This window comes from Trachypithecus francoisi, unplaced genomic scaffold, assembly GCF_009764315.1.
Source record: "Trachypithecus francoisi isolate TF-2019V2 unplaced genomic scaffold, Tfra_2.0 Lachesis_group10, whole genome shotgun sequence".
Lineage (NCBI taxonomy): Eukaryota > Metazoa > Chordata > Mammalia > Primates > Cercopithecidae > Trachypithecus > Trachypithecus francoisi.
Window position 1 is genome coordinate 61,568,952 of NW_022681455.1, and position 12,783 is coordinate 61,581,734.

At 34.3% G+C, this 12,783-nt stretch overlaps 1 protein-coding gene across 2 annotated transcripts in view; it reads right to left on the reverse strand.

Moving 5' to 3' along the window:
- Window positions 1-12,783, reverse strand: part of EYS (eyes shut homolog) — a 2,089,174-nt gene that overhangs the window by 930,704 nt on the left and 1,145,687 nt on the right. For both annotated transcript variants that reach the window (XM_033217548.1, XM_033217547.1), the window contains one exon: window positions 4,887-5,011. In XM_033217548.1, the coding sequence (XP_033073439.1) occupies window positions 4,887-5,011 (125 nt within the window). The remainder of the gene's footprint in view (window positions 1-4,886; window positions 5,012-12,783) is intronic.

Genomic DNA, 12,783 nt, shown 5'->3' on the forward strand with positions numbered 1-12,783 from the left:
TATTTTGAATAGGTACTTCTGTTTTATTGAAATATTTTAAAATTCAATATAATGTGGTACAGCAATTCGAAAACTCATAATAAACAGCATTGTAATCTTCCAATGCAAATACTATTATGTAAGATTAATGATAAGATTCAACATTTATGCTGAAATAAAATTAGTATCTCATGTAATTATTTTAACACTTAAAAAAATTATTTTCTCTTCTTAGTCTAACTCTAGAATATGTAAAAAAATTTACATGTACATCTTCGTGAAAATACAATAGTATACACTCTTTTCACTCATAATAAGGATTTCTTTACTTTTCACGGATCTTGGTTAAAAAGAAAGATTATTCTGTATCCCTTCTGTTCTAAATGCAGCCGCCTCATCACTGACAATAATTGTGGCGACTGGAAGCAGATATTATCTATGTTTGTTTCTCTGTTTTCTTGCCCCAAGGAGAGTGAGGCATTTCTGCTACAAAATGAACAATACCACTTGAAGAGCAAAATATGCATTTGAAGTTTGCATCACCAGCAATATAAACACCATTGCACCCCTGCTGGGTATAAAAAGTATCTGGCCACAGTGACTGTCCCAGGGATAGAGAACAACTCTGAGTGAATTTGCGATACACAAATCGTTCCCTATCGCTTTCAATTTGCTCCTCATGGGATAGCTCTGATATCACTTACTGGGTGTTATACATGGTACTATTTTGGCTAAAAACACACTAAGTGTGTTTCTGTTTCTATAAAAAACATCTGAATAGCTGTATTGATACTTCATTGGAAATGAGATCAAACACCCATTTAATTCCCTATATAGGTACAGGATGAACTCTGTGATTAGGACTGTCCTAAATGATGTTCAGGTTGTTTCTTGCACAAAGAACTCATGCAGAGAGGATGCGTGAGGTCTGAAATCTAACCTGTACTCCACTTGTCAAGTATTATACCCTGCTGGCTTGGAGGAAGGGGCATATTTATATAATTTTTCTGCCTAGAGATGGTGGAGGGCTTTATGCTTACCATGGCCCTGTCAGTGACTGGACAATATTAGCCATCACAAATGAACTGTACTTTTTCAATATGTGCTGAACACTCCCCAAGGACAGATTATGATACAAACTCTCTACTAGGATTTGGTGGTACCAAAATAAACAACATTTACAATGTCTTCTAATCCACTTATATCCAGTTTAAATTTCAGTGGGTTTTGCAGAATGTCTGGTGGGGAAAACACTAGTTTTTCAAACTGTGTTCTGTTCAGAATACTGCAGGATTCATGCAGCTCTGTTTGTACTAAAATGAAGAGGGAAGAGAGAAAAGAGATAAAACCTTTCACCACAGAGGAGGAGTTATCCAGGGTTACAACCATGGAGTTGTTTTTAGATGAAGACAAGAGTATTTTGATAATTAGCAACATAATATGAACATAAGAAAGATTTCCACAACTGAAGAAAATGGCAATGATTTATAGTATTTAATCAATTCAAAGACAGAGGAATACTTAGTGTAGTTTTCTACCTGGAGCTGTGTAAGATAAGGATAATGGCATGACTGAGATCAAAGCCTAGGAAAGAATTAATCAGAATTATTTAAGGCTTTTTAAAAATGAATGACATAGAAAAGTGGACATGTGCAAATGAAACAAATCAGTCTTTGTGTTTTTCTATGGCATTTAGGAGAAAGCAAATTGCTGTGAACTACTCAGAAGAGTGAAAAGTTTCATATTTTTCAAATGGAATATTTTAGAGAGAAAAATCAAACAGATTTGGGTAGGAGACTTCCTGAGAATTCTCACAGTGTTTAGAATTGTTAACATCTAGACTAAGCTGAACCACACTGATGGATTTTATTCGGGAAGGCCTTTGTTTTCTAATGATCGGTCAATTCAATTTTTTTACTGTAGTAAGCACATTTAACATGAGCTCTCACCATTTGACATGTTTATCTGTACAATACATTACTATAAACTATAGACATGATATTGTACAGATCTCTAGAATGTATTCATCTTGCATAACTGAAACTTTATGGGGAGTTTCTCTTCACCAAGATAACATTTTGGGGGAATATGAGAGATGATGAATGCACAAGTGTCAGTGCAGACTTCTTAGGTGTGAATCTTAGCTTTGCCCCTAACATGTTATGGGACATTACCCAGTGGTTCTGGGACTCTGTTTCCTTATTAGAAAAATTAGATAGGTAAAATGAGATGCCCTTTTCTCAATGTTATGAAAACTTAATTAGTTAATACATCTAAAATAACATGGTGTCTATGCAGTAATATTGATATGATTATTATTTCCTAAGCACATACATGCCAAAGAACTCACACATTTGATCTTTGAAATATAAAATTCATATACAGGAGAAAGAAGTGCTCAAAAAAGGTAGAATTTTCAATAAAAATTATAGAGAAAAAATTAGTATTCTCTCAAAATCAGTTCCTTTTGGGGGTAAAGAGTTAATTACAAAGAGACAGCATGAGAAAATTTTAGAGGATAGTTGTTAACTGCCTTACTGTGAGGGTGGTTACACAACTTTATGCATTTGTCAAAGCTATAAGATTGTACACAAGATAGTTAAGTTTACTGTGGTAATGAAAACACCCTGAAACCATGGCAAACTATGCCCATTAAGAAAATGAGAAAGGGTTGAAGAGTAATCTGCAGGAACAAGAGTATTCCTTAAATAACTTTAAAGGGAGGATGGATTGGCATGATTAAGAGCTATGGCTGGAGCAGAGACAGGAGTGTTGGGGATGTGTCAATAGCATTTTCAAAAAATTTGTTTTTTTCATTTGTCGCTTAGTTTTCGTTCCCATAACTAAGTTGGGAAGAGTGTAATTCTTAAGTCAAAGGTATCAGCAGATTTTGAATAATGCCTAACAGCACAGGTGGATATCATTTTGAGATCTTCTGCTTCCCAATAGAGATCTGAAAAGCAGCCTGAATGATTCAACAGCTTAAAAATGTCCTCATGCTTCCACGTGAATCCAGAGTAGTGGAATCAACCTACAGCATCAAAACTAATCTAGCACCTGTAAGACATTCATTAACATGAAACAGAAAATGAATCTAGTGGTTATAAGATACCTATTGTTATGATAAACAAAATTTATATGGGTATCTTATTTCTTAACTGTTTTTGTAGAATTTTTTATTGTTTATGCTAGCTACCATAGAGTATTAAGTGTTTGTGGGCACAATAAAGATATTTTTTGCTTGAAAGAGGTAAAATGTTTGAAATGGTATTCATTTCTTATATAAGAAAACTGTAATTTCATTCTACTTATTTAACCTACAAGAGTTCCAGTTTTATGCACAGGTGGTTATTTTAAAAGGGAAGTGCAAAGTTCTCCAGATGTTCTATGTGACCAAATAAAACCTAGTACTAGTAATGAATGTTCAAAAAACAGAGTAGGTCTATGAGTGATGCTGAACTTCTAAATAGTACGTAGATGACACTCAGGTGATGGGTATTCACTAGTTTGTATGACTTCACATAAATCATGTTAGTCCTAATACTCACACGGCTATTATTTCCTTAGTGGACCCAATAACCAGAAGCCCAGAACCTCAGGGTTTCCATAGGCTTTCTGAAGACTTCTGTGAGGTAGGTAAATAGTGATTTTTTTTTCTAAGAGATGAAGCCCTGCTATGTTTCCCAAGCTGGAGTTTAGTGGTTATCCACAGATACAATCAAAGCCCATCTCAGCCTCCATCTCCTGGGCTCAAGCAATCCTCTTACCTCGCCTCCCAAATAGTTGGAACTATAGGCATGCTGCTATCATGCCTGGCTCAATAACTTTTTTTAAGTGACTAGAAATATCCCCTACATATATTTCTGAGAAATTACTGCTGCTCAAGGAAATTTAGGCATTCAACATCCCTTTTGGGTTGTTGTAACTGAATGTTGAAAATAAGATGAGTGGCAGAAGATATAGGAAAAGAGCAACAAATCTGCAGTTAGAGAACTAAAGATAAAAGAAGGAAAAATGCATGAACACCAATCACTTACATCAATATAGACCTAAAGGAATATGACCAAAGGTAGAGATGGTCAAAAAGGCCAATTTTTAGTGAGCAGTTTTCTTAGTTCATTTGAGACTGCTATAACAAAAATACCATAAACTGGGTAGCTTACAGAAAACAGAAATTTATTTCTCATAGTTCTGGAAGCTGTAGGGTACAAGAAAAAGTTGATGGCAGATCCTGTGTCTGTGGAGAGCCTGCTTCTCAGTACTTAGATGTTGCCTTCTGGCTGTGTCCTCACATTGTGGAAGGGGCCAGCTAGCTCTCTAGGGTCTACTTTATAAAAGTACTAATCCCATTCACAAGGGCTTTACTCTCATGACCTAATAATCTTCCAAAGTCCCACCTCTTAATACTATCATATTGTTGATTAGGGTTCAACACATGAATTTCAGGGAGACACAAATGTTTAGACAACAACAGCAATTATTCCTTGAAGAAAACAAGTTTATTCAGCTTGTCCATCTCCGTGCTGACAATTGTTGGAAGAAATAATAATGTCAGTATGAATAAGAGCTAACATTTATAAAGTACTTGCTGTGTGCCAGGCATAACTGATACAAAGATCAGAAGTATGAGGCTTACGTATGTTTAGAAAATCCATCAATAAGGTATGTACTCTAAACATTAAGGTATCCTGATGACAGCCTAAGTGCTTGTTTTCTAGTATTATACAACGTTCATTTCATGGTTTTAAAGAATGATCATTGCCTAGAACTTGAACAATAGTCAACAACAGTATTGGTGGAGTGGATTGTCAAAATCGTATTATACATACATGTACATATACATTTACATAAACATACATATTATTATAATATATATGCAATATGCTTATTATTTTTAAAATAATTACCTGGTTGGCATTTGCAAACATATCCATTGATGTGATCTTCACAGTTTGCACCATGTAGACATGGTGATGAAGAGCATTCATTTATATTAATTTCACAAAATTGACCAGAAAACCCAGGAAGACATCTAAGGGAAAAAAAAAATGAAAAAATATTTGCATATATTATACACATGAACAATATCACTTTTCATCTTGGGATTCCATCATTCAAACACGTTTTCAGAGCTCCAACAACATATAGCTGGGAGCCTGCCGTGGGGTGACAATGAGTTGAATTGTGGCCCCCAGACAGTATGTATAATACTTAACACTAAATATCTGTGAATGTGACTTTATTTGGAAATGGGGTCTTTGCAGATTTAGTATCTTGAGATGAAGTCATTCTGGATTAACTCGGTGGGCTCTAAATCCAGTGACAAGTGTTCTTACCAGCCCAGAAGACCACAGGGGAGAAGGCCATGTGAACATGCACATAAAGATTGATGTTATGCAGCCCTAAGTCAAGGAACACCCAGAGGCTCTAGAAGCTGGAAGAAGAAAGATCAAATTTTCTCCTAGAGTTTTCAGAGGAAGCATGGCCTTGCTGACACTTTAATTGGATTTCTGATCTCCAAAACTATGAACAAATACATTTCTGTTCTCTTAAACTAATGAGTTTGTGGTAATTTGTTATGTCATTCCTAGGAAACTAATACAGAGATTATATTATTGCATGTATCTGCTTACATCCAAGTGAACTATTTGAAAATAAATAAAACAGAGGTCTCTAGGAGACTCATAAAATGGAGCAAGTGGGCGCATGCCATGAAAGGTATGCTCCATAATTGGAAGAAGAGATATGGAAAGAGTCAATAGGTCAGAGATGATTGTACCTCCTCTTATTATATTTTAGGGATACTTTAATATAAACCATTTAGATGTCAGCTGTTAAACCATGCTTCAAGAACTGATGGAGGATCCACAATATTCATTAAAGTGAAATGTCCATAGCTATAGGTACAGATTTGTCGAGTGCCTACAACATGTAGGTATCTTATAAATGCTAAGACTACAAACAAAAATAAAACTCTGCGTCTGCCTTCAAGAAGCACCAAGCCTAGTTGGGAAAATAGACAAGTAGTTGACACAATTATATGATAAATGCTATAATCAGCATACAGAGGAATGTATTTTTATCATGGCAGAGTATATTCAAGGGCAAGAATAAGAAAAGAGTGTGAGTTAATCCAGAAATTGCAAGTAGTTCTGAATGGCTGAAATATAATGTGGGAGAGCAGAGTCTGGGGCGATGCTGATGAAAAAGGATAAATTAAATAAATAGAAATTCGATCATTATATAGTATTGAATCACAAATTTTACCACAGCTAGTATTTACTAAAAACTTATTCACAATATATAACTTTACCAAAGTCGCAAGACTAGCATATTTACAAAAGTAGAAATTATTGGTCTGTACTAATCAGCTAGCCAAATTTAGCCACTCTGTTTTATTTGGATACACAGTTGCTGAGGTGATATAAAAATTAAGTTGTGTTTTTCACTGCAACTGGGTCTACCCAGCTGAAGCTAGGTAACTGTGAATTTTAGACAATCCAGAATGTTAGTAAGTCCACTGTGCTAGATCCTTACCTAGCTGAAGACTTCCTTGACCAACAAACAATAAGACTTGCCTTTACTGTGGGTGGATCTATGGATGGTCGGATTTTGCACTGTCAAGATGAAATCTTCAACATTTGAATTCCCACTGCCACAGTGAACCTCCCCATCTTTGTAGCATAAAGAAACCCGTAGCAGTTTATTTTTATTTAGAGGAATTCATCACTAGTGGTTTACCCTTATATGCAAAATAAGCTTATATGCAAAATAAACTCAGGGCTCATTTTGTTAATAACTGAAGTATTCATTGTCTTTCCTTGAATATCATAAATTGTTCTTCAAAAATAAATTATCAATATATTTATTTTATTTATTTTTGAGACAGGTTCTTTCTCTGTTGCCCAGGCTGGAGTGCAATGCAGTGGCCTGATTATAGCTCACTGTAACATAAAACTCAAAGTAATCCTCACACCTCAGCTTCCCACATGGGACTATAAGTGATGTGCACCATCACACCTGCCTAATTTTTGTGTGTGTGTTCATTACATAAAATAGACATTTTCTGTGTGTCCATTATACAGAATGGGTCATGCTATGTTGCCCAGTCACATTATAAACTTACATTCTTGGCAGAGTTATATAAAATGTCCATTTGTCTACGTTCTTACCTATGAACAATATTAACATTTATTTTAATTTTCATTACAAAGGAAAAAAACTACTTACCTAATAAATATTTTTTTAAAGAGGATAGTTTAAAAAAATTAATGGAATTTGTATTTTGCGATGATTTTAGGGATAACAGAAAAGTTGCAAGGGTAGCACAGAATGTTCTCATAGACTCTGTATCCAGTTTCCTTTATTGTTAACATTTTACGTTCACATGGTATGTTTGTCACTAGTAATACAATATTACATTATTATTAACCAAATTCTATGTATTATTGCAGTTTCCTTAGCTTTTATCTAATGTCTTTCGTTTTTGTTCAAGAATGCTGTTCAGAATACCACATTCTATTTAGTTGCCCTGTCTCCTCAGGCTCCTTTAGGCTGTAATATTTTCACATACTTCTTTGTTTTTGATGACCTTGACTGTTTTGAAGAGCATTCGTCAAGTATTTTGTAAACTATACCTCAATTTAGGTTTAATATTATTCCCATGGTTACACTGGTGTCACAGGTTTCTGGGAGAAAGACATCATAGAAAAGGCTCTCATCACATTATATCAACATTACTCTTTAGAGGGAAGTTGCTTTGCACATCCACGCTTAACAGATGAGGAGTCATGCACACTTTTTAAAAGGAGAAGTGCCTATATAAATAATTTGAAATAATTTCTTCATATATATTTTTAAAATCTTTTCCAGAATTTTGAGTGACATGGCTTTGAATCTATAAATCAAGTTGTAAGAAATAATATCTTAACAATATTGATTTTTTCAATTTATATAAAGAAATATTTCTCCAGTTACACATATCTTCTTTGGTTTCTCTTAGATATTTTATAGTTTTCTACATAGAGATATTATAAATATTTTATTAGATTTATACCTAAATGCTTCATTTTTGTTTACTGTTCTAAGTGGTATATTTGTTTTGTTTTGTGTTTCTTTTTTCCAATATTCCAGTGTTCATTACTGGAAAGCAATTGACTTCAGTATGATGGTCTTACATCCTGCAAACCTTGTTACACTAGCTTATTAGGTCCAAGATCTTTTTTTCAAAAATAGTAGATAGTAGAGTTTTCTATAGAGAAAATTATCTTCTACAAAGGTAATGATTACATCTGTAGATAAAGACCGTTCTGTGTCTTCCTGTTCAATCTTCATACCTTTTATTTCTTTTCCTCATCTTATTGCAGTCAGTAGGACTTCTAGTAGGATATTAAATAGCAGTGCTGTGAGAGGAAATGCTTTCTTGTATCAAATCTGAAGGAGAAAGCGTTTAGTTTTCATCATTAAGAATGATATTAGCTGAGTTTTTTTAAGTGCAGCTTTTATTAGGTTAAGGAGGTTACCTTTTATTCTTAGGTGTTTTTTTTGTTTGTTTGTTTGTTTTGTTTTGTTTTTCTGAGATAGAGTCTCTCTCTCTCTCTGTTGCCAGGCTGGAGTGCAGTGGCGCGATCTCGGCTCACTGCAAACTCTGCCAACCAAATTCAAGCAATTCCCCTGCGTCAGCTTCCAGAGTAGTTGGGAGTACAGACTTGTGCCCTCACGCCCAGCTATTTTTTTTTTTTTTTTTTTTTTTGTATTTTTAGTAGAGACGAGATTTCACCATGTTGGCCAGGATTGTCTCGATCTCCTGACCTCATGATCCGCCCGCCTCAGCCCCGCAAAGTGCTGGGATGACAGGCATCAGCCACCGTGCCTGGCCTATTCTTAGTTTTTCTGACAGTTTTTATGAGTGGAAATGAAGTTTTGTCAAGTGATTTTTTTGTGCATCCATTAAGATCATTATATGGTTTTACTTACTCATCTGTTGATATGTAATCATATGATTAAATGATATATGATATGATAATGATTGATACAGGCATGTGTATTTTTCTTGATCAAGTGTTAATATACTGAATTATACTGAATGTTTTATGAATGCTAAGGTTTGCTTTCCTGGAATGAACTCCACTTGCTAATTTCAGGGTGTGTTAATGCAGTCATCTTCTTGTTTTTGCAAAGAGCCTATGACTTCAATTTTAAACCCTTAACGTTAAACTTTTACTCTTCGTTCCTTCAAGGTTATGTGATGTTTACATTCTTAGCTTGAATGGAGCAAAGATTTTGAAAATACTTATAAAATAGAAGTGCATAACACTTTATAACCCTATGTTTCACAAAAATATTTATACAAGGATCTGTAAAAATGTATAATGTGGGGAAATTATGCTACTTATACTGATATTATAAGCAGTTTTATCCCATATATATTTATTCACTTTATAAGCATTTTAGTAGAATGTCCGACAGATTGAAATTACATACCCAATTTGTTTATACAAAAGGATTTGTTAAAAACTGTTAAACACTACTACATAATGACACCGTCACACTGGACTTTTAACATAAGAATTGCTCTGCAATACTAGGAGGAGGGGCATAAAAAGCAAGTTGATTTTTTAGCATAGCAACTAAAAAATACAACAATGAAACAATTGTTAAAAATGAGAACTCAGAACTTAACATTAGAGGGACCCAACGTCATGCTTCCATTTAGCTTATTGATAGAAAAGATTTAGTTTAACTGCTATTAACAGGTGACAGGAGCCACTCTCAAATGATTCTTCAAATTGGAAAGTGCTGTCTTACAACCTGTTGTTGCAGATAAGAAGTAAATGAAATTATTTTGTATGGTTTGCAGCTGTTTGAATAACCACCTGGCCTGAATACTTTCCCATAACCATTCTGGTAGTCACTACTTACTACCCAAGCCCTTCCTGAAAATCCTCCTTTAGGCCTTCACTATTGTTGATACGTTCCTTTGATACAGCTGCTTTTATTTCACATGTATTAAGGCCAACATAATAGTATTTATTTTCCATTATTTTCTTCATTTGTTTCTGTTCCTTAAAGATAATGCATAGCCCATGTCCCTGTTGGTCTTGTCCATGGGAATTTTATAGATTTTACCACTCCAAAAACAGCATTTGGTTCATTTATTACAATAAATTATGAGGCATATAACAAAGTAATTCTCCAGAATTATTTTATTTATTAGATAAATGTGTCTGGTATCACACAACTGAAGAAAGAATAAGAAGCGTTCAAAAACTGAATTTTCATCCTCCACAATCTATTCTATTCAGAAATCTTTTTATATTTTTTGAGATGGATATTTTAATTTAAATGGGACTTAATTCAAGTTACATACACTCACTAAAATTCTTATTTGCCTTTGAAATATTTACATTTAAAAAGAATTAAATTTATATTCTATTTATATTACATTTATAATTTCTTTTTTTTTTTTTTTTGAGATGGAGTCTCGCTCTGTTGCCCAAACTGGAGTGCAGTGGCCAGATCTCAGCTCACTGCAAGCTCCGCCTTTCAGGTTCACGCCATTCTCCTGCCTCAGCCTCCCGAGTAGCTGGGACTACAGGCGCCCACCACCTCACCCGGCTAGTTTTTTTTATTTTTTGGTAGAGATGGGGTTTCACTGGGTTAGCCAGGATGGTCTCGATCTTCTGACCTTGTGATCCGCCCGTCTCGGCCTCCCAAAGTGCTGGGATTACAGGCTTGAGCCACCGCGCCCGGCCTACATTTATAATTTCTATTAGCCCATTTGCTGGGCTTTGATAATAGAATTAACAGTTTAATAATTGTCAAGGAGGGAACAATGTTATAACATGACTTTTTATATTTGCAAAGCATCAACTTTAAAACATTAACTCTAAATGCTCAGAAGTGTTTCTAAACACTCAGAATGTAAATGAGTGTTTATTTATAAACTTCCACTGAAGCCAATAATTCTCGAGTTAGAATAGTTGAAAAGTATCAGATATATAAATAAATGACTTCACGCAATTTCAGAATTACAACAGTTCTTTTCTATGACTTATCTTCTTTTTTAATAATTAGTGACCACAACTACACATAACTTATTTTCTTTAAAATAAGCAAAAATTATAAGTATATATCTCTCTGAATAGTACTCTATCAGTAACTGATCATACTTAATCATGAACAGGAAGCCCCCAGTTAGAAATCTACACACATCAGATATTACTTCTGCTTAATTTTGTTTATTTACCTGTGCTGTAGCCAAAAATTTTGACGGTTTGGAATTTTTGCCTTGTTATTACATAAGAAGCTATAGTTCTGAGGAATAACCATGAACTAAACCAAACCAAACCACTTTACACTTCACTTACCAGTGTGTCCTGACCTCCTCTCTGTCCTGAATGATATACCAGAATATCTAACTGGATCAGAAATCGTCATCTAGCTCATCTAGGTCACTGGAATTCACATATTTCTATTTATATTCATCCTTCAGATGAATGACCATGGACTTACAAATTGGACTTATTTTCTTTTTTAAAACGTTATTTTTATAGATGATACTGTAAACTACTATGCTTCTGGGAAACACAATAGGAGCATCAGGTTGATAAGTAGGGGATATCTAGTGAATAGGCAAAGCCAGTGATCTGACCAGAATGGTCTTGATTATCAGTTCAATATTATGCTGCTTCTCATTTCGGTATTTTTATTGCTACTCAATTGATCACATTATATGCTCTAAGTTTTTAAAAATACAGGTATTTTAAACTCATTTCATTGCTTTGTTGCAGAGATTGTGATAGATTAGAATCTAATTATTATATGTATTTTCAAATGTGTAATTTAATTTTATTATAGTCTTAAGTAAACTACATAAAGCATAATCCAAATTGAATTATAAAATAAGTAATTTTAGTGTTGTTTAAATTATGTATCTTGAAGGTCATTTTAATTTAACATTTTTACTTTTATCCTGAATAATTCTATTATTACTATCAATTATGCATACCGATTAAGAGGAGCTAGTCTTAGAAAGCAATTATTGTAACATAAACCAAAGTTCCCTGAAACCACTTTAAAAACTAGAATATTGTCTAAATAACTGTTGAAATTGTATGTAGACATATACAAAGATTTAGGTAAAAAGGACATTAACTACAACTGTCAGTAGTTATGAATGAATAAAACTCAAAATAAGTTCCTTTTTATAGATGATATTATTTCATATCAGTTTTTAGTAAAATATTGCTTTATATATTGATATTGACAGTATTTAAACTTCATTAATTTGGAATGCTCCATATGCAGAATTAAGACAGAGCTGGGTGCAGGTTGTTTATTTAGAAGGTGATCCATGTAAGCAGAAATGAAGGAGTGGAAAGAACAAACAAGGAAAAGGAAAAGTCACATAAGAATGCATTATTTAACAGTTTGACACATTGAGTACCTGGGGCTTAGTCTGACTGGAGTAGTTTTCTCATTCTTTCATACTTTTCTCAGTAAAGAAAAATGAAGTCTACCCTCCCCCCCCACCCCCATCATTGGAAAGGAAGCTTCCTCCTACTCTGTTTAGATCTCTTGGGCAGGCAAGCTACATGCCCTATCATAAGGACACTCATGTATCACCAGAAAGAGGCCCACGTGGAAAAGAACTGGAGTCTTGACCAATAGCCACTTGGTCCAATAAACTTGACCAATGAGTAAATATAGAAGGGGATCTTTCAACCCCATGCAGGTCTTTATGTGATTGTAATCCAGCTGGCGTCTTGTGTGCAACCTCCTGAAATACACTAAGCCAGCACC